This window comes from Channa argus, chromosome 3 (assembly GCF_033026475.1).
Source record: "Channa argus isolate prfri chromosome 3, Channa argus male v1.0, whole genome shotgun sequence".
Taxonomy (NCBI): domain Eukaryota; kingdom Metazoa; phylum Chordata; class Actinopteri; order Anabantiformes; family Channidae; genus Channa; species Channa argus.
This window is the reverse complement of record NC_090199.1, coordinates 30,464,022-30,484,439: the sequence shown is the minus strand read 5'-3', so window position 1 is coordinate 30,484,439 and position 20,418 is coordinate 30,464,022. Positions and strand designations below refer to the sequence as shown.

Here is a 20,418-nt window from a genome sequence, read left to right as displayed (position 1 = left end):
TTAATTACAGCTACCTTATAGGGCTGTGGTACATAGCCTGTTTCTAAAGATAGATTGATGATATCTAATATGAACGTATCTATTAAGGGTAAAGCTTCCTTGAGCAGCTTAGTTGGAATAGGGTCTAGCAGACAGGTTGTTGGTTTAGATGAGGTAATAATTGAAATTAGCTCAGAGAGATCAATGGGTAAAAAGAAGTACTAGGAAAAATTTATCTTTATCAGATATCTACAATACAGTTGTTAAAAGTCAAGTCTTAATTTCAGATATCCAAAATAAGACTTTGAATGAAAGAATGAAACAGAAATGAATGTAAAAAAATAATAACTCCAGATATCCATAACATAACTTTGTTAGACTGGTCAACAAATCCCTTCTATACTCTTTACATTCTAAAACATCCCTATCAAGTCTGTGCTTTACAATGTGGATCACGAGAAGGCAAACCAAGCTCATAGGTAGGACACTGTGACATTAGGCCTGTAAATTCACAAGTCCAACTCAAGCAAGATCTTGACTGAGGACCATCCTGGCAACTGCCACCAGACTACAGACTTTATGAATTCATAACACAGTGTGTGCAATGAACTCATGGATCTGCAAACACAAGGACACTCACATCCAATCCTCACTCCTTCCTCCTCTCTGCCATAGACAACAGCAAACATTTATGAACTTGTTATTTCAAACTTTTCATGAATTTGTGTAATCTCATACATGTTATCTTAGATATATGTATATGATATCTAATAATCCTTTGTTCATGTAGCATGTCACAATACTATTTCAATCTTAATCTTGTTCTCTAATTTGCATGGTAGGTTTGTAAAATATTTTGGGTTGAGTTTGACTGTCAGTAATATTGTCTTGTTTTAATCCACACAATCTATAAAAATTATTTCTGTAGTCATGATGACAAAATAACGTACAGATTCCAAGTTTCACAAAGTGTTTTAAAATGTATTATGATGTATTAATATCTGGCCAGTGGTGCTAAAACTTTCATATTTTTGATTTATGATTGTTAGTGTCGACGTTGGTGTGTTTGTTGTTTGTAGTAATAAGGTGTAAAATGTTGTTCTGCATTTGTGATAGACTGTAGACCTGTGCAGTGTGGACCCTGCCTTTTACCCAGTGACAGATGGGATAGGGTCCAAAGTATCCACATCAAGTTCATTGTAGGACAGTGTTATTGTATTATTTTCAGTGTAATGAGTTGCTGAAAATAATTGACAAGTCATATTTGAACTATTGTGGACAGTTAATTATAGTCTGACAAAGTTTTAAGGCTAAAGCTTTTAATCTTAATATCACATATTTGTTGTTGAATTTAGTACTTGAACCCACACACTGGCAAACAAAATGATTGACACCTACAGGTTGATAAAATTTAAAACTAAGCATATTTAAACACAGAATTACAGTCAAATTAAATTTGCATGTTAAACTTAAACTTAAATAAACATGGTAACAGCAATAACTGCCTGACAAATCTGTCATTCTATTGATCTTTTTTCCACAAATATAACTGCTGATGCTCTTAAAAGTGCCATACAAAATAGGTTTTCCATCAATTTCTCTATGAAATATAGCAAAGAAAACAAAGATTTCTTTAGAAGTACACTCTAGTTTCCAGTGACATGCTGCAACTGGATCCAATCAGGACAAAATTCAAAGTGGAAGGTCCTAGTGCACATCTGCCCAAGAAGACAAGTACTTACAAGTGGTTCTGAATTGGCTTGAACAAAAAATCCAGTGTGTACAAACAGAGTCAGGTCACCTGGTCTCATGGGAACATGACTGATTGGGGATAACTTCATTTTTCAGCAAGCACTCTTCCTGGTTGTGTTAGAAATACTGTATGTGCAAAGAAAAGTAGCTACTGAAAAACTCAAAAACTCTGGGTGATGGTCAGCTCATTCATGAGATCTCATCCATCTGCTGTGGGAGAAGCTGGACCGAAGAGTTCAGGAACACTGGCCAGCCAGCACAACAGAACTTTGGAAAGTTCTGCTGAAGACCTGAGAGGAAATCACACCTGAATATATGCAAAAACTGATCAGTAGAATGCCAAAGATTTATCATTTACATTTACATTTAGTCATTTAGCAGACACTTTTATCCAAAGCGACTTACAAGTGAGGTACAAGGCAGCAAAAATCTAAGTCAAGGAGAAAACATCAAAGCAAAGTCCTATCAGATCACGAGATTTAAGTGCATAGCAAGATGCGGAAGAGTTTTCAGCAGTTTTTTGAATATTGGGAGAGAGTCAGGTAGTTGTTGCTGCCAAAAGGTTTTTGATGAAAGGAAAGTTTAACATGCAAATTTGATTTGACCATAATTCTGTGCTCAAAAATGCTTAGAAATTAATTGTTCATTTTTTGGGTGTTTTTTAACCATTTGCCATTTTGACTGAATATTATCAACAAAAGACAATAGAAATAAAAAAGTGTTTAGACGTTTCTAAAAGTTTTTTTTATGTGAAAGAACAGTGAGAACATGTTTCTAATCACAGAAAACTATTAGTCTGCAAAAAATGAAGCATGAAGTTACACAGGAATAAATATCTGAAAATGATTTAATTGTAGAACATGGTTTTAAAAATATTGATATGTGAACATTTTATGTTATCTCAATATCTCCTTGGTCAAACTGGAAAAGAACACTAGATGGCAACAATACACAATGATACGATCACAGTCTTAATAACCTACAGTATAAAGCTCAACAGAGAAAATAACATCACCATTCACTTAAAAAAAGAGCAAATCATAATTATAGTTCTGTGGCTGAACTTCCTGAGAAAACATCAAAGCAAAGTCCTATCAGAAAAGTCTTAACATTTCATGAGATACAAGAAAGAACAGAAAGGAAGGTGTTTTTAAAAAAAAAAAAAAGATTTCAGTGCATAGGAAGATGCGGAAGAGTTGTGTTTTCAGCAGTTTTTGAATATTGGGAGTGAGTTTGCTGAGTGTGCAGAGTTTGGTAGCTCGTTTCATCATCGTTGGATCACTGAGCTAAAGAATTTTGCTTGATGTCTTCTGTGCGGTGCTGGGACCACCAGGCGTTACAACCATTGTTTTCTAGCCTCATGTGCTGGCTCACCAACAGCTACCAAATGAATTCAACTCCTGAGCTCCGTCTCTGGCCCTGCTCTTATATCTCTATTTGTAATCTTTCAGTCTCTCTCATGTTGTGTTTTCAGCATTTTATACTTTTTGAATAATCGCAGTTTTAGTTTTAGGCAACTTTTGGAGCTTTTTCAACTTTTCCATTAGTGTGTATTGCGGAATGTTGGAGCGGCTAGAGTGGGTGACATCACACGCACTCTAACTTTTCAGCTTCCACTTTTAACAACTTTTTTCCTTCTTTTCCTTCTTTCCTTCAGTCAACTTTAATCTTACATAAACAAATCATCACATCAGAATGTAGGTATTTTTGTAGGTATTTTTGTCTTCTTTCAGTAAATGTAACTCTCATAGTCACAGGACTGACGGTTCTTTCTCCAAGTGTACAGAAGCAGAGAGAGTGCCGTCTGAAACTCCCATTGGAGCCCATTATAACAGAGGTTCTGAAATTCTCCTCAAATCTCAAACGGGGGGCTGTTTTAAAATCGCCACCACACCTTCATTTTATGGAGTAAAAAGTACATCAGTGTGTTCGTTGAAGCCTTTTGCCGCTCACAGTTTTTGAATTTTTTCGATAGGACTAATACTTTTTCATAATTTGAGCATTTTGCGAGGCATAGTCTCAGCACTTTTCCAGCCTGCTTTTGCATTTGGCTCACATGACTCAGCAGGCAGGCAGCAGTCATTGTCATGGTAACGGACACAGCTGCATGAGATCATGTGATCAGCCTCAGAGCTGTGTCCACACACTTTACCTGAGTTTTTAACTCCCTCAACATACACAGTGGACACACACACACAGACACTCCTTCACAGACAGGAAACAACATTTCAAAATAAAAGCCTTTCATAATATTTAATACAGTGTTGTAATGAAATTTCAAAGCCTCTTGATGTTGCATCAGAGTGTGTAGAGTGAAGGTGACTTTGTTTATAATGTCTTATTTGTGAATAATGTCTAAAGTGAACATCCCAAGACACAGAACTAAATACGTTGTGTCTTAAAATAATGCTGTTTGGTAAATAAGTGCCCGCCATTAAAACCACTGAAACTTGTCACTTCCTCTGACTGAAACCAACTAAACCTTAGTTTACCTGAAATGCAGTTTACTTTCCAGGAGACCGTTGTCCTCTGAATAATGGAGGAAGTATATGTCAATGTTGAATATGACAAGTCTGTTCATTCAAGACCTTCAACTGATCAGACAGGTGAGAATGAAAATGTGTACAGACTGGGAGGAGGATAATCGGTTATTTCTGTTTCTGTTCGTCTGTATTCACTGGTCTTTTCTCTGTTCAGGTCCCAGAAGATGTCATGGAGCTGTTGTTCTCTGTCTGGGGTAAGTTAAGTCCTGCTTTTATTCGTCTTAGACATCATCTTTATTGCTGCCTTTTGTCAATTGATTTATGGTTTATTTTTAATTAATAATATATCTGGTACGATACTTTGTCAGTGTAGGTGACATTTTACAAATGTAGACAGGATGAAGATTAAACTATGAGCATCATACACAAACATCTCTTCATTATTTCAGATTATACCTCTGTGCTCGGTGCAGCTGCAGAATTCAATTCAATTCAATTCAATTCAACTTTATTTATATAGCGCCAATTCACAACAAAGTCATCTCAGGGCACTTTACAGAATAAAGTCAAGATTATAAAGATATATAAAGAGAACCCAACAATTCCCCCTGGAGCAAGCCATAGGCAACAGTGGAGAGGAAAAACTCCCTTTAACGGAAGAAACCTCGAGCAAAACCAGGCTCAGGGTGGACGGCCATCTGCCTCGACCGGTTGGGGTGAGTGGAAAGGGGAGAGAGAAAAGAACAGAGCAACAAAAAGCAACAACAAAACATCGGGCAGATTGGTAGGACCAGTAGCTGCACGCTGGAAGACACACAGCTTCAAAGCCGGGGGACACCTGCAGAAAGGGACAGAGAGAGGGGGACAGAGGAGGACAAAGACAACTACGGGAGAGAACACACAGAGTTAATGACATACAGTGGTGACAATTGCGGGGTGAGAGGAGAGGAGAGAGGGTCAAGAGGAGGAAAGGAGCTCAGTGCATTGGGGGGTGGGTCCCCCAGCAGTCTAAGCCTATGGCAGCATAACTATAACTAACTATATGCTTTATTAAAAAGGAAGGTTTTAAGCCTAGACTTAAAAGTAGAGAGGGTGTCTGCTTCCCGAATCTGAACTGGGAGCTGGTTCCACAAGAGAGGAGCTTGATAGCTAAAGGCTCTACCTCCCATTCTACTTTTGGAAATTCTGTGAACCACAAGTAGGCCTGCATTCTGAGATCGAAGTGGTCTATTGGGATGATATGGTGCTATGAGGTCTATATATGATGGAGCCTGACCATTCAGAGCTTTATATGTAAGAAGCAGGGTTTTAAATTCTATTTTAAATTTAATGGGAAGCCAATGGAGAGAAACTAGTGAAGGTGAAATATGATCTCTCTTGCTAGTTCCAGTCAGCACTCTTGCTGCAGCATTTTGGATTAATTGCAGGCTCTTTAGGGAGTTACTGGGGCATCCTGAAAGTAGGGAATTACAGTAGTCCAACCTAGAAGTGACAAATGCATTGACCAGTTTTTCGGCATCACTTTGAGACAGGATGCTCCTAATTTTGGCAATGTTCCGTAGGTGGAAGAAGGCTGTTCTAGAGATTTGTTTTATATGTGACTTAAAGGACAGATCCTGATCAAAAATAACTCCAAGGTTCCTTGCAGTAGTACTGGAGGCCAGACTTATGCCATCTAGTGTAACAATATGGTTGGACATCATATCTCTGAGATTTTTGGGCCCAAATACTATGACTTCAGTTTTATCTGAGTTTAGAAGTAAAAAATTGTGGGACACCCAGGCCTTTATGTCTTGTAGGCATGCTTGAAGCTTTATTAACTGATTATTTTCATCTGGTTCAATAGATAAATATAGCTGGGTATCATCAGCATAACAGTGGAAATTTATGAAGTGTTTTCTAATAACTGAACTGTCCAACATTAAAAACAACTTGACTGAACGTCTCCAGGACGCTAAGAAAAAAGTGTCATCCTTGACTGAAGAGAGAGACCAGCTGAATGCCAGCATCATTCAAATGACTGAAGAGCGGAAGAAGCTTCAGAGTTTGTCCACACCGAGTACGTGACTTGGTTCAAATGCTGCAAATATAATTATCCATATGAAACTGTGCATGTTGAGGTTTACATAGTCCACCCTAGTTCTCCAGATACTAAGGACCCACACGACACATTCTCTGTGCACATTAATGCACCGATGGACATTTACTGTTGTGGCCTTTGTGGCCAAAAAAAAACGGCTGTAGAACAGGTGCAGTGTTTTTATCTGTCTAAATTATTAATGCTAAGCAAGAATTTGGAGGTAAAATCAATAGTGTTCATGTACAAAAATGTGTTAAAGCTGTAATTGGTTTTCTTAGATGCTATTAAAACTTAAGTTATGTGTTTAATGCACTTTTATAACAAAGTGTTTGATATAAACTTTGTGCAATGATTTAATTTAATCATCAGATATTTTCAAGTTGTAATGTTGCTAAAAATCAGGAATTATATTTTAATTATGTTATTATATATAAACCTTTTTTATATTGAATAGACTTTCCTCTCTGAATTGGCTCAGAATGATGCATGGATTGGTTTAAGTGACATAGATGAAGAGGGGACCTGGAACTACATTGACTTTGAAGTAAGTGCTTCACTTTGTTTACATTCCAATATTTTCCTCTCATGCACTTTCAGTCACTCACATTTGTCCCGACTGTAGTCCGTTGTATTTATACAGGGAGAAAAAGACTAAAAAGAAAAAGCTAAAGCTGGGCCACACTACAGGATAATATCTTGTTTCTCAGAGCAAAACAGCAAGGGCTGACATGTTAGTTGATGCTAAGCGTAATGTCAAAGTGTGTGGTGTTGTTGACTGAATATTCCAGTGTGTGCATTCTTGAAATTAACATTCTGTAAATCTGTCTTTATATCTGGGGTCTCCCACATTTTAAAAGCCATTCAGGATTTAATAATCATCTAATGTGCACCAAACCTCAAACAGCAATGAAAGGAGAAAAACAATATACATATACACGAAAATTGGCATGTTGCTCAGAGCATCACTTGAAGCAGAGACTTGTGGAGCTGCTAGAGTGTCTGTTGACAACACTTGATACTCCAGTCATCAACCTGGAGATCATCAGGTGCCGCAGAGAAACTGTTGATACAGATTTACCACATCATGATGTTTGTGTGTTTGTTCTGTTAGGTACTGGGAGCCACAGGAGCCCAACAATGGTGGTATGACTGGCAATGAGGACTGTGTACAAATCCGAGCTCAGAAAGGAGTGTGGAATGACCTGCCCTGTGAAGCCTCGCTGCCATGGATTTGTGAAAAATAGCATAACAGGTATTTTGGCAAACTGCTCCAGCAGCCTTCTCCACACTGCATGTTTCAGTTCTTTCTTGAACAGGATTTAGATCAGGGCTAATCAAAGGCCACTTCAGAATAGTCCAGTGTTTGTTCTTAGCCATTCTTGGGTGTTTTGAGCTGTGTGGGTCATTATGCTGTTTGAGGACATGTGACTAAGACCAAGCTTTCTGACACTGGACAGAATTATTCAAGTGCCATTTCTATGCCTCACTCACATTAGAGCCCATTTTAGATGAGAATTACACAAGTTCCAATGTGTTTAAAAAGCAGCATTCAAATGTTACAATAATCCTAAAAATACAGTAGTATTTATTTTAATATGTAAAATCCTAAAAGTTCCAAATCTCAAAGAATCTACAGATAACTCGCACAAAAGATGACAAAAGATTTTTGTTAATCTGTGATCATAAATGTTAAACAGTGAGTGTTTGTTCAAATTGTGTTTGCTTGAATCAAACAGTGACATCTTGTGGCCACGTTAGGAGGATTTGAAAGAGTCATAACTAACAGTGCATCAGTGGTGGCAGAATGAATTTTATTTTGTTCTTCTTTTATCTTCCTAGTGAATAAACTGAATAATTTATAAATAACTGTCTTCATTAAAGACGGATAAACATTAACAACATGTTCTCATGTTTCATTTCTTTATAGCTGTGGTGTGTCTTAAAATAATCTTTTTGTAGAAGATTGTTCACCATTGTGTTTAACAGGGTTCAAGGTGATAATCCAGAAAATCTGCACTGCTCTGATTTGGAAGACAAACAGGTTTATGGACATAAGTGCAGAGAGATGGATCAAACAGAGAACAACCGTGCTCTTCACTTTGCCCAAGAGTTCAAATTCAGCAGAGACAGAAAGACTCAATAGAAATGTCTCAAGTGCAGCAACACACAAAGTCTGTTGTGTTTTTGTAGCTGGGTTGTCTTAACGACACATGTATTCTGGTGTGTCTTCTAATGAGCACGCTTCGTATTGCTGACCATCAAAACCACAAGGCCCGTCACTTCCTCTAAAGCCCAGAGTTCTTAGTATCTGAATCCAAAGTGTCTTTATCATTTACATGTACTGTGCTGCAAAGCTGACCAGAGCTCTGAAGCAGTTAACAAACCTGTGATCAATGGAGGAAATGAATGTCAATGTTGAATATGACAAGTCTGTTTACTCAAGTCCTTCAACAAATCAGACAGGTAAGAATGTTTAATTAGTTGCTGAGTGGAGATTAAATCTGTTTTAATCATGTTATTTCTGATCTAAGACTGTGTTTACTGGTCTTTTTCTGTTCAGGTCCTGGGAGCTCAGACAGGAGACTTTATAAAGCTGTTGTTCTCTGTCTGGGGCTGATGAATGTTCTCCTGTTGGCTGGACTCATCGTCCGCGGTGTCCACTGTGAGTCTGTGTTTTATAAGTTAATATCAGAGTCACTTTGTGAGTTTCAGAAGTATTGTCATTTAAATGTACAAATTTAACTTTAGAATTTCCAAACTTTTATTGCATTTTAAAATGTAAAAATGGAATTATTTTTAGGGTTGGTAGTTTTGACTAAAAAGACAAAGTTCAGCACCAGACAAACAGCAAATTCACCTTCACTTATTCTTTAACATTATATTCCTGTTATGCCTGTAAGCAAATGTGTTTTATTATATCTGATTTTTTAGTACATGGAACTTAAATAATGGGCATCAGTTCATTGTAAAGATTGGGGGGGAAAATGGCAAAGAAGCTGACCTGGCTAAATAGTATGTTGTATAACATTATATGAATTCATGTGGTTTTAGCTTATAACTCTCCACAACGTGCAGCTGCAGAACTCTCCACCATCAAAGACCAGCTGACTGAACTTCTACAGGACATTAAGAACAAAGTGTCTTCACTGACTGAAGAGAGAGACCAGCTGAATCCTGGACTCAATGAAACAGCTGAGGAACTGAACAAGTGTCAGAGTGAGTGAGTGTGGGCAGTGAGGGACAGGGCATTTGATCTTGTCAAGGATTTAGACTTGTGAACTGTTCACTATATGTTTAGGATTAAGGACACGTTCACATTCTGTTAGCACATTAAAATGTTAAGATGTGAAGACACTTAAAACTCCTCTGTTTGCATGTTTTACTTCATACCAACTTTATTTGGCAGTAGATGGAGTTATGTCTTGATACATTTCTAATATCTATTGTTTTACGTTGCAGACAAAACGTGTCCTGCAGGATGGAAGAAGTTCAGCTACTCCTTTTATTTCTTCTCCACTGAGTTTGGTTCATGGACAAAAGGCAGAGACGACTGCAGAAAGAGAGGAGCAGACCTGGTGGTCATTAACAGTGCTGAAGAACAGGTGCAGTGTGTCCAAACAAAGAATGATGAACATGATCATGAATGTTTACATATCTTTTATTAAAGTGACCACATGTAAAGTGATAGTTTTGCACAAAAATGCTTTCTGAAGTTCAGATGATGCTTTAGTAGTTTCTTCTGCCAATTTCAGATCTAAAATGAGCTTCAATCATAGTTAAATGAATCAGTAATTAATATTTTTATACATTGTTGATGTTGCAGGCCAATCTAATAGTTATGCCACTATTATAATAAATGTGGATGATGTGGACATGAGTAAGACATATGAGCATGTGATTGCTTTCTGAATCCACTGTATCATGAATGGAAGTGTTTCACCTTTTTTTTGTTGATATGAATGTGTGTGTGCTGTGTCTTTGTGTCTCACTCCTGCTGGTTACAACTAAAATATAATTGCAGCGATTGTCTTTTGTTTAAATTGAACAGAAATTCCTCTCTGAATTCACCAGAATGGCAACTTGGATTGGTTTGAGTGACAGAGAGAGAGAGGGGACCTGGAGATGGATCGATGGAACTACACAGACTTTTGAGTAAGACAGAAATATGCTTCAATTTGTTTAAATCTAAATACATCTGGAAATAATTTGTGTTTGGTCCAATTCAACTGAAAAATTAGTTTCAGTAAAGAGCTCATAAAAACCCTTGTGGTTTAACTGAGGACAAAAAAGACCAAAATCCTAAATGACAGAAAGAGAAGCAACCAACTAAACCAGCACAAAGAAAAGAGACAAACGAGAATTAATTAGATTAAAAGAGTTGAAATAAAAGCTCAAGTTGGCATTTGGCTCTGAACACCACTGACTGGAGACTCTCAGAGCTGCTAGAATGACTGCTGACACACTTCCTGTCTGTTTCAGTACTGTTGGCTCTGACTGCACCACTGCTGCAATAACATTTAATAAGTTATCAACATAGAGACCATCAAGAGTCTTTTTATGTCAGATTAACAATCTCATGATTGTTTTTTTGTTTTGTGCATTCACCTGTTAGGAACTGGGATGTGGGAGAACCCAGTGATAACAAATGGCATTCGTTAAACGGAGAGGACTGTGCAGAAATTAATGTTCAAAAAGGTTATAGGTGGAATGATGCGTTCTGTGAAGTACCTCAGCGATGGATCTGTGAGAAAAACGTGTAACCCTGCTAAATGTTTTGACATCATACATATGAAAATGTCTTATATAAGACATGAATATGTCCTGTCTCTGTCCACCACCTCTGTCACTTATATTTCATTTACATAAATATTTTCTGTGTTGAACAAACTGCTAGCATAATGCTAACATAATGCATTAAAGTTGTCTTGTGGAAATGCTAAGAAAGCAATGTAATGCTTAATAATCCAACAAATAAGAATAAATCATTTAAAATAATATATGACTTCTTCTTGTTCGTTCTTTTTATATCACTGTTGAATAATATATGTTAAAGGTCATGCTTTTATTTTTGTCGTGGAAAGTTTAAAACACCTGCAGTTAGCTAATGGGAAGATTTGGCAAATTGCTGGCCTTGTTTCTTAATGGCAGTATATACACACAGTAATGGTATGTTTGTACTGTCAACACAAAGTGTCTAGTTCATTCTAGTCAGTTGTAGACATGGTTACCTAAGTTCCCAGACCACCGTAGGGTATTGACATACTTAACATTGACATATGTATGTACTTTGAGTAAAATATAAATAATCTGCTGAGTACTTGAGCTGTGATACTTGTGCAGACTTTCTTAGGCCAATACTTGCCCTTTTACATTAGTGGGGCCATGGTGGTTCTATGATAGAGCATTGGGTTGGGATGCAGAAGGCTGCAGGGTTTGAATCCAGCCACCAAGGGCTGAGCCCTGATAAAATGGAATGGTTGTAGCAGGAAGGCCATCCGGCGTAAAAACGTGCAGAGCACCTTTCACTGTGGCAGCCCCTGAAGGGACAAGCCGAAAGCATTTTTTGTGATGTCATACTAAAGAAATGATGCAGCATTGGAAGCAAGACATAAACTGTTTTTGGAACTCGGCCTTTTGTGCAGCAATTTTTCTAAACTTTCTGATAGTCTATCAAACATTGGGTCACCAATAAACACCATAATTAACTGTCTAATTTTGTGTTCTCACGTCTTTATTACGTGTCTTTTATCTTGTAAATGAAACAACAGCAGTGTTTGTTCAAATGTCTAAAAACTGGACCTCTTGTGACCATGTGAATTCTGACTTGTTTAATGTGAATGAAACTGTGTGAAGCCTTGTTGTGTAGTAAAGAACTGCCCACAGCTGAAACTTCCTCAAAAGGTAAAGAAGTGTCAGACTGAAACTTAAAACCAACAAGCCCTTCATCACTTACAGGAAGTCTGGTCAATGCTGCAGAGCTGATATTCCAGGAGACAGCTGACCAACTGTCGAGCAGTTGAGGAAATATGTGTCATGTCTGTTCACTGTCAGCTCGGATAAGTTGACTTTGCCTAATACATCTTATACATCTCTTTGTCTCTTCGGTACTTGAAGTTCACCCGAACTTCATTATTTTCTATTTTATTCTGCCCTTATCTGTTTGTACCACCACCAGCTTTCACCACCTTCAGTCCACCGTCTCAGATTATCACCATGATGAGATTTTCTTTTGTTTTCTTCAAATAAATCATCTTTTAGGTTGGTGACAAAGTTTAGTCATCAGTATAAAAAACTTTGTTGCCAAACACACATGTAAAAACTCTGAAATAAATGTTCTGTAGATGATATTTAAACTAGTCACATTTCATAACAAGCAGCACCATTAAAAAACTTTCCTCAAACACCTGCTCAAAGAAATATGCACAATAGTCTAAAAAATAGTCTGCATTACTGAACAACAACAAGCTTTTCTATGTGTCTGAAGAGATAAATCAGCTGCATGGCAGCCTCACTGAAATGACTGAAGAGATGAACAGGCTTCAGAGTTTGACCACAGTGACTCAGCTCTGTAATTACTGCCCCACACTGTAAGATCTTTATGGTAGAATGGCGTGCTAATCTATATTTTACAAATCATCTAGATCAACATTTGTTGGGCAACGCTACTGTGTGTGAAACACTTCTGCTAAATCTGCCATTGAGTTTGTACGAGTTTAAAATGTGAGATTGTGTGAATGACCTACATCAAATGAACAATTTGTCATTTAGTCAAAAGATAAAATGGACAAATAAGTTCTTAGTCAGAGACTGTGTAGAAAAAACAATTCTGTGCTGATTAAGTGCGTTTTTACTTTGGCACAGACTGACTGACTAATTTTTTTATGTATGTTTCAGAGGAAATGTGTCCTGCAAGATGGAGCATGTTCAGTTTTTCCTGTTACAGGACTTGATTTCCTGTAAGTCTGGTTCCTAGCAAAGACAGAAGCAGATCAAGTTATCATTGACAGTGCTGAAGAACAGGTACATATAACAGGTGGAAGAGATTTCTACATGACAAAAGAGAACCACCCTACTTTCGAAAGAGTTAATTTCACAAAAAACACAAAGTTCTCTTTCCCTGGTAGTAGAGTTTCCCAATAGAAAGTCTTCTAAAGATCTGAAACTCGAGTTTGAAGGGTTAACAGTGAGGGAGAGGTAGATTAAATTCACTTTCTGGGGTTGAAAGTCCTGAAACCCCATTATTTCAACTTGTTACTTTTTTCCATCTTCCTGTTTTCTTTACACTTTTAATAGAAACTTTTTACTTTGCTTCTTTTTTGTTTCTTTTCACTTTAAATATCAACTTTTTACTTATTTACTTCCTCCGTTGTTACCTTCTACTTTTTTTTACTTTTCTGAATTGAACTTTTTCTGGACTTTTGTTTTTTTTTCCCTTTTATTGTCATCTTCTTTCTTTCTCTTTTTATTCGTGTACTTCTCTCTTCAGCTTCTGAGCAGTCGGCCTCTAGCGGGCAACTTAACAGCTCTCCCACGTAATTTCCTCGGAAATTGCCTTTTCTAGTTATTAGTGGGAGAGCTGTAACACAGCTCTGAGATGAGATCCTTTATCTTTATTATGATTTTTATTTCGCCGTTTTTGGGTCATTATCTACCCCTAGACGGTTTGTCGTAGAAACTCCGTTCCACTTCCTAAACGTAGGTCTCTTTTAGGACATGTGGGCTATTACTTTTCTCATTAATAACTTTTATACTTTTTAGAAAATGAATTTAAGCCACTTAAAACTTCCCTTCAACTTGGCTCTATTGACCTGCTTCTTGTATCGTCATACTTTGGGGTAGAAACTTAATTTGAAGTTTATACGGGTCTAGACCCTTTCAACTTTTTATGGGTGGATCAGCTTCTTTGTATCTTTTATACTTTTTGAATAATCACAGTTTTAGTTTTTGGCAAGTTTGGGAGCTTTTTCAACTTTTCCATTAGTGTGTATTGCGGAATGTTGGAGCAGCTAGAGTGGGTGACATCACACGCATTCTAACTTTTCAGCTTCTACTTTTAACAACTTTTTTCCTTCTTTCCTTCAGTCAACTTTAATCTTACATAAACAAACTATACATCAGAATGTAGGTACTTTTGTCTTCTTTCAGTAAATGTAACTCTCATAGTCACAGGACTTACGGTTCTTTCTGGAACTGTCCAGATACAGAGAGAGTGCTGTCTAAAACTCCCATTGGAGCCCATTATAAAAGAGGTTCTGAAATTCAGAAATTCAGAATTTCCAAAAGTAGAATGGGAGGTAAAGCCTTTAGCTATCAAGCTCCTCTCTTGTGGAACCAGCTCCCAGTTCAGATTCGGGAAGCAGACACCCTCTCTACTTTTAAGTCTAGGCTTAAAACCTTCCTTTTTATTAAAGCATATAGTTAGTTATAGTTATGCTGCCATAGGCTTAGACTGCTGGGGGACCCACCCCCCAATGCACTGAGCTCCTTTCCTCCTCTTGACCATCTCTCCTCTCCTCTCACCCCGCAATTGTCACCACTGTATGTCATTAACTCTGTGTGTTCTCTCCCGTAGTTGTCTTTGTCCTCCTCTGTCCCCCTCTCTCTGTCCCTTTCTGCAGGTGTCCCCCGGCTTTGAAGCTGTGTGTCTTCCAGCGTGCAGCTGCTGGTCCTACCAATTTGCCCGATGTTTTGTTGTTGCTTTTTGTTGCTCTGTTCTTTTCTCTCTCCCCTTTCCACTCACCCCAACCGGTCGAGGCAGATGGTCGTCCACCCTGAGCCTGGTTCTGCTGGAGGTTTCTTCCGTTAAAGGGAGTTTTTCCTCTCCACTGTTGCCTATGGCTTGCTCCAGGGGGAATTGTTGGGTTCTCTTTATATATCTTTATAATCTTGACTTTATTCTGTAAAGTGCCCTGAGATGACTTTGTTGTGAATTGGCGCTATATAAATAAAGTTGAATTGAATTGAATTGAATTGAAATTCTACTCAAATCACAAACGGGGGCTGTTTTAAAATCGCCACCACGCCTTCATTTTATGGAGTATCTTCAAATAAAGTACATCAGTGTGTTCGTTGAAGCCTTTTGCCGCTCACAGTTTTTGAATTTTTTCCATAGGACTAATACTTTTTCATATTTTGAGCATTTTGCGAGGCATAGTCTCAGCACTTTCCCAGCCTGCCTTTGCATTTGGCTCACATGAGTCAGCAGGCAGGCAGCAGTCATTGTCATGGTAACGGACACAGCTGCATGAGATCATGTGATCAGCCTCAGAGCTGTGTCCACACACTTTACCTGAGTTTTTCTCCCTCAACATACACAGTGGAGACACACACACACACACACACACACACACACACACACACACACACTCTCCTTTACACACCGGAAACACCCTTTCAAAATAAAAGCCTTTCATCATACTTTATCCACTTTTTAGCATTTAAATGCTAAACTGACTTTGTGGTGAAGTCTCCCTACACACACCCACCCACAAAGACAGACAGGAAATAGACCTTCAAAATAAATGCTTTTCATCTTACTTTATCCACTTTTTAGCATTAAAATGCTAAAAAAAAATTAGTTTGTGCTGAAGTCTCCCTAGAGTGGACACACACACAACCACACACACACACAGACAGGAAAAACACTTTCAAATTAAAAGCTCTTTTCAACCTTTTTTCAGTATTAAAATGTTCCATTTCTAAATAGTTACTTTAATAGTACTAGTTCCTTTTTTCTTTACACTTTTAATAGCAAGTTTTTACTTTGCTTCATTTTTTGTTTCTTTTAACTTACAATATTTTCCCTTTTCCTTTGTTTCTTTCAACTTCTTTTAACTTTTGTTCTTTCAATTTGTTCCTTTTTTACTTCTTCCTTTTTTCTTTACACTTTTAAGAGCAACTTTTCACTTTGCTTCTTCTTTTGTTTCTTTTAAATTCCTTTCCTTAAGTTACTTTTTTTTATGTTTGATAATTCAACTTTCCCTGGACATTTTTTTCTCTTCTTTGTGTCATCTGGTTTCTTTCTCCTTTTGTCCGTATTTATCACTCACACACTGAATTAGGTCACATGATCAGAGCTTTGCCCAAACACTGTACCTGATAGATTTTCTTTCACATGGTAACACAGTGGAGACAGACAGACAGACACACACACACACACACACACACGCACAGATTCCCGATAGTAAAATTGTATACAGTAAAAACTGTGCCAAATCATCATGCGGACAATGATCCGCTGTGGCGACCCTGAACTCAGGGGACAAAGCCGAAAGGACAAAAAATTGTAGAAAAATCCATCATGCTAATAAATCCACCACTGCCTGCCATTGACAGGCAAGCATGATAAAACCATGAGAAAACACATGTACATACAGTGAGAGAACTGCATTGAATAACACATAAGATAATACATGGGCGATTATTAGTTTGTTTTTTCTTTTTTATTGATACGTTTGTGCCAATTACTTGCTTAATCATTAGGACATGTATTTAAATGTTATTATGTAATTTTCTTAATACTCAAAGTCTCTTTCCTATAATATAATGATGGAATTTCCAAGTGCACTTAAACACCTTATCACTTCCCATGGCCCAAGCTATTTTTGCAGATATTGTGTGTCTGTGCTTCTGTTGGTAAGTATGTCTTTATCGTTTGTCCTATCAGCAAAGTCTGTAACTTTAGAAATTTTAGCTTCTAAATGGAATAAAATGTTATGATGGTCTGTTAATTAACAGGTAAAGAAGTCAGTAATTGTAGAATTAACCCATTGCTAATACATTCGGCACCTACCCACTTTCTACCAAAGCTTTACTAAACCTAAATTGTTAGCTACCACGTTAGCTGTAATGCTAACGCTAGCAACCGTTGCTAATACATTTAGCATTTACCCAGACTAAAACAAAATTTATAGCTACCGAGTTAGCCGAGATGCTAATGCTAGCAACCATTGCTTATACATTTGGCACCACCTAACCCAGAAATAGCATCTCAACCTTTTATTTTCAGCATGCAACAAATCTATTGTTTTTTTTTATCAACAACCAAGCACTGATATTAGCTGCAAGGATTTAAAAGAGTGCCAATATAAAGTGGAATTGCTATGACTTCTGCCAGCCAGATCTGAGATCTGCCACCTGTGTGTAATATAGTATAAATTATTGATCCTTAAGTTTTTTTACAGCTAAAAACAGAGGTAACAGATTTCATTCAGACGTATCCATGGAGGCAAAGAAAACAAGGAAGTCAGAACTACAAAAAGTATTTATTGTAACATGTTTGTGTGGATGCATGCACATAGTATTTAAGTCCTATTTCTTTTATTAGGCCCAGAAAACTGCTTTCAAGCTATATTGCTGGTAAGTTTGCAGACAGCTGACCGGGGTCTCCACAAAAGGGGAATATATAATAATACTTTTCTTTTATGTGTCTCTGTAATACTTTTTACTGATCCACAAATATTCTTTCAGTGTGAGAAATGGTGCAATGAGAGTAAAGACTGACACTTCTCAGTAACATTTTCTTTATTGAGTAAATGATACTGAGTGTATAGTAGTACAGTGGAGGAAACACTAATTTTTAATTAGGGATATAGTGTTACCTAAAATTTACCAAATGCTCTCTGTTAAGCCCCTCAGTATGGCTTTCTTTTTTGAGCAATGGTGGTAGTGTCTTCATTGCACTTTACTGTTCTGCTTTTTCCTTCCCTTTTTTCAACTGTGGCCTCTAAGCCTTTGATGTAGGCTTGATCCAGTGTATTGTTTGTCTAGGTATGTTAAGTGTGCTGTTCTGTCCTGTGGGCACATGATCAGTTTATGTACTGACCGGTTTAAAAATCTCTGGTGACCAGTACATCCTTTTCAGTGTTATTAACCCTGGTTAAAACAAATCCTACTACATGCATAGCAGACTGACCAAGCAGACAGCAGACTGCTTCTGAACCAGCTTGAGTTGCAAGGTTTAAACAGAATACCAAAAAAAATTAATGAGGCCTGTCACACTGCTACTTATCTTTAACAGTAACTAGTAAGATTACACTCTGTCTGAACCACCAAGAAAACAGTAAAACAAGCAGGCAGCATCCTGGTACATTTTGTCATATTCTCATGACAATTCATTCTCATTTGCTTTTGTAATATTTATTTTTCTTGTAATGATATACATCAATATTTAAAAATGTAAGAATAAGGCTACATTTTTTGGGGAGTTATTAATATCTTTTTTCTTTTCTGTTGCAGGACTGCTGGTTGGATGTTATCCATTCCATCTGTGGAATTTTTCCTTTTCTACACTTCTACCTGATTTATCATCTCTCTGTTTTTCTGCAACTGTTCTATTACTCTGAAATACCTGCCCTAACTTTTCCTATTGAAAATCTGTAATACTGTCTAATGGTACTACATCTCCTCTTTTCTTCTTTGCTGCTTCCTCTTGGTGATCAGGGGACCACTCCAGAAAAGCATCTTCTAAACTCTCTCGCTGATCAGGGGACCACTCCTGAAAGGCAAAAGAACTCAGACATATTGTGTAAAAAAACCTGTCTTGTTCATATACTTAAGAATCCGAAGTATTTTTGTATAAATAACGTGTATTGTGTTGGTGTATTTGAATTAATAGGTTTTCCACAAATACTAAATAAACAGTGGACCGCTGCTGAGAAAATACATTTTTGTAAAGTTGTTTCTATACCTGTAACAAGTTTTGTTTCACAAAATTGTGTCTGACTATATCAGTATTTTTGCTCTAAAAGGGAACTAGGTAAATAATCAGACTAGCTCGTAAACCTGCTTCAGGAATTGCCCTAAAATATAAAATAACTGATTTAATCCTATACATTATCTTCTTTATAAACAAATATTTTGGTGAATTAATTCAACTACATTGCAGTTTGACTAACACACCTCTGTAGCTCAAAAGCTAAAAGTTTAAGGCACCTCGATTATTGGTACACAAGTTCATTTTTGTGTTGCTCTAAAAGTAAGATAAAAAAAAAAACTTGTGACAATGCCTAAAAAAGGGAAGAGATCACAGGCTGCGTTGGAGTCAATTTTCTCTATCTGATGACATTACTCCACAGGAAGAACGCACACACCATCAAAGCAGCAGAAATGAGAGTATTCCAGGTGAACCCGATGCCGATGCTGTAAAAAAGGGAGTACAAGGTAATGTTTCATGCAAAAATTTAATGTCTGACAGTGGCAGTAATAAAGACAAAGCTGAAACTGACGTATCTGTCATATCCACAATTTCTTATGCTGATGTGGTTAAAGACAGAGACCACAGGAATATTCCATGTGTAGCAGGCCCATCTCATGTTGATTGTGCAGGTGAGAGAGACGCTGATATGACAAATGTACTTGCATCCCAGAGTCAGGATTCTGTGAAATATGGAGATTCCAGAAATCACCAGTGTACCTGTAATTCTCTGACCTTTCTTGCTTTTCTTCATGAGAATGAAAATGTCACAAGTGCAGACCTTGACCATGTGTTGGATAAGGGTGATGTGATGTACAAGAAAGCTAGAGAAGGTTTCCTAAAAGTATCCATTTGGCTGTTGATGAGCTTCCTGCAGAGGTACCTGCACGCAGCAATGTCTATAAAGTTCTTCAGCAACCATCCAGATATGGCAGACTATCTGAGACTGTGGTTGAATCTTTAAGGCATCTCCTGGACCTAGAAGCAGGACTGAGCTGTTTGTTGTCAGATGTGCAGTATGCTTTGCTGATAATGAGTGGGTTATGCATTGCAGTATTCAGAAACAACTCTGGCAGATATGGATTCTTTGATCCACACTCTAGAAGAGCCAGTGGTTTGCCAATAAATATGGGCACATACGATCTTGGTACTGCTGTAATGCTAGCGTTTACCTATCTAAGTGATATGATTGACAGGCTTGTAAAGTGTCAAGATTTTAGGCACACCTTCTTCCTGTGTATATGAACTGACACCTCTGCAGTTTCACAATGTCAACATAGCAAACATCAGCATTAATTTCCCACAGGAGAGTCAAGCTGCTGCTTTGTCAGATGCCATCCTGCATGATGATTGTCACAAGTCTCGTTCAGTTACACCAAAAAAACCTACTGATGCCAGTCAGTGCTCTGGTGAAATTTCCCACAAAATCC

At 37.5% G+C, this 20,418-nt stretch overlaps 1 protein-coding gene across 2 annotated transcripts; it reads left to right on the top strand.

Annotated features, from left to right (window-relative positions):
* Nucleotides 1–8,642: 8,642 nt before the first annotated feature.
* LOC137124202 (CD209 antigen-like protein C) lies at nucleotides 8,643–11,258 on the top strand. Of its 2 annotated transcripts, none has more exons than XM_067498953.1 (6): nucleotides 8,643–8,757; nucleotides 8,855–8,956; nucleotides 9,370–9,510; nucleotides 9,754–9,896; nucleotides 10,343–10,446; nucleotides 10,907–11,258. In XM_067498953.1, the coding sequence occupies exons 1-6, from the start codon at nucleotides 8,688–8,690 to the stop codon at nucleotides 11,052–11,054; spliced, it is 708 nt and encodes a 235-aa protein (XP_067355054.1). In that variant the 5' UTR covers nucleotides 8,643–8,687; the 3' UTR covers nucleotides 11,055–11,258. The 2 variants fall into 2 exon arrangements, with proteins under 2 accessions (XP_067355054.1, XP_067355053.1); XM_067498952.1 differs by having other exon boundaries at nucleotides 9,346–9,510.
* The last annotated feature ends 9,160 nt before the right edge of the window (nucleotides 11,259–20,418 follow it).